The 664-nt window shown below is 40.7% G+C and overlaps 1 protein-coding gene across 1 annotated transcript; it reads left to right on the top strand.

Moving 5' to 3' along the window:
* Window positions 1-91: 91 nt before the first annotated feature.
* Window positions 92-659, top strand: LOC112094819 (N-(5'-phosphoribosyl)anthranilate isomerase 3, chloroplastic-like; the record flags this gene model as incomplete). The annotated part of the gene is made up of 2 exons (XM_024176503.1): window positions 92-456; window positions 555-659. Coding segments are annotated over 2 exons (470 nt in total), but the record flags the coding sequence as incomplete, so codon positions are not given.
* Window positions 660-664: the final 5 nt, after the last annotated feature.

Below are 664 nucleotides of genomic sequence, written 5' to 3'. Positions count from 1 at the left end.
CGAGCCTGTCATAGTACGGGAGCCTCTTTGGCACTGGGGTCCGCCTTTATGAATTCTTTAAAAGTTTGTCCTGATAGTTTCATTATTGTAGGCCTTAGGTTGGGAAAATCATTTCTATCTAATGTTAAGTGCTATGAAAAGAGCAAAGTTTGTTTTGGAGTCATCAAGTCAAAAGGAGCCTCCTTTACCGATGAAGAGCACAAAAAGATCAGACCTTTGGTCAAGATGTGTGGTATAACATCAGCTAAAGATGCTGCTATGGCATTAGAAGCAGGGGCTGATTTCATTGGAATGATTGTTTGGCCCAACTCAAAGCGTTCTGTTTCTGTTTCGGTAGCAAAGGAGATTTCAAAAGTTGCAAGGGAATATGGGGCAATGCCTGTTGGCGTATTTGTGGATGATGATTTAGATACAATACTGAGAGTTTCTGATGCAGCCGATCTTGAACTTGTTCAGGTATATATTTTCTCAAATGGAATTTTCTTGTATAGCGTATTCATACCAGGATTCATAATAGAGTTTCTTAGGCTTTTTACTCCTGTGATGTCCTACAGCTCCATGGAGACAACTCTAGAGCAGCCTTTCCGGCTTTAGTCCAAGATCACCGAATTATATATGTTCTTCACGCAAACGAAGAAGGAGAGCTCCTAAATCAAATTCCTGC

Source organism: Morus notabilis, unplaced genomic scaffold (assembly GCF_000414095.1).
Source record: "Morus notabilis unplaced genomic scaffold, ASM41409v2 C11278501, whole genome shotgun sequence".
Lineage (NCBI taxonomy): Eukaryota > Viridiplantae > Streptophyta > Magnoliopsida > Rosales > Moraceae > Morus > Morus notabilis.
The sequence above is the reverse complement of the archived record's forward strand: the minus strand, read 5'-3'. Positions and strand labels throughout refer to the sequence as shown.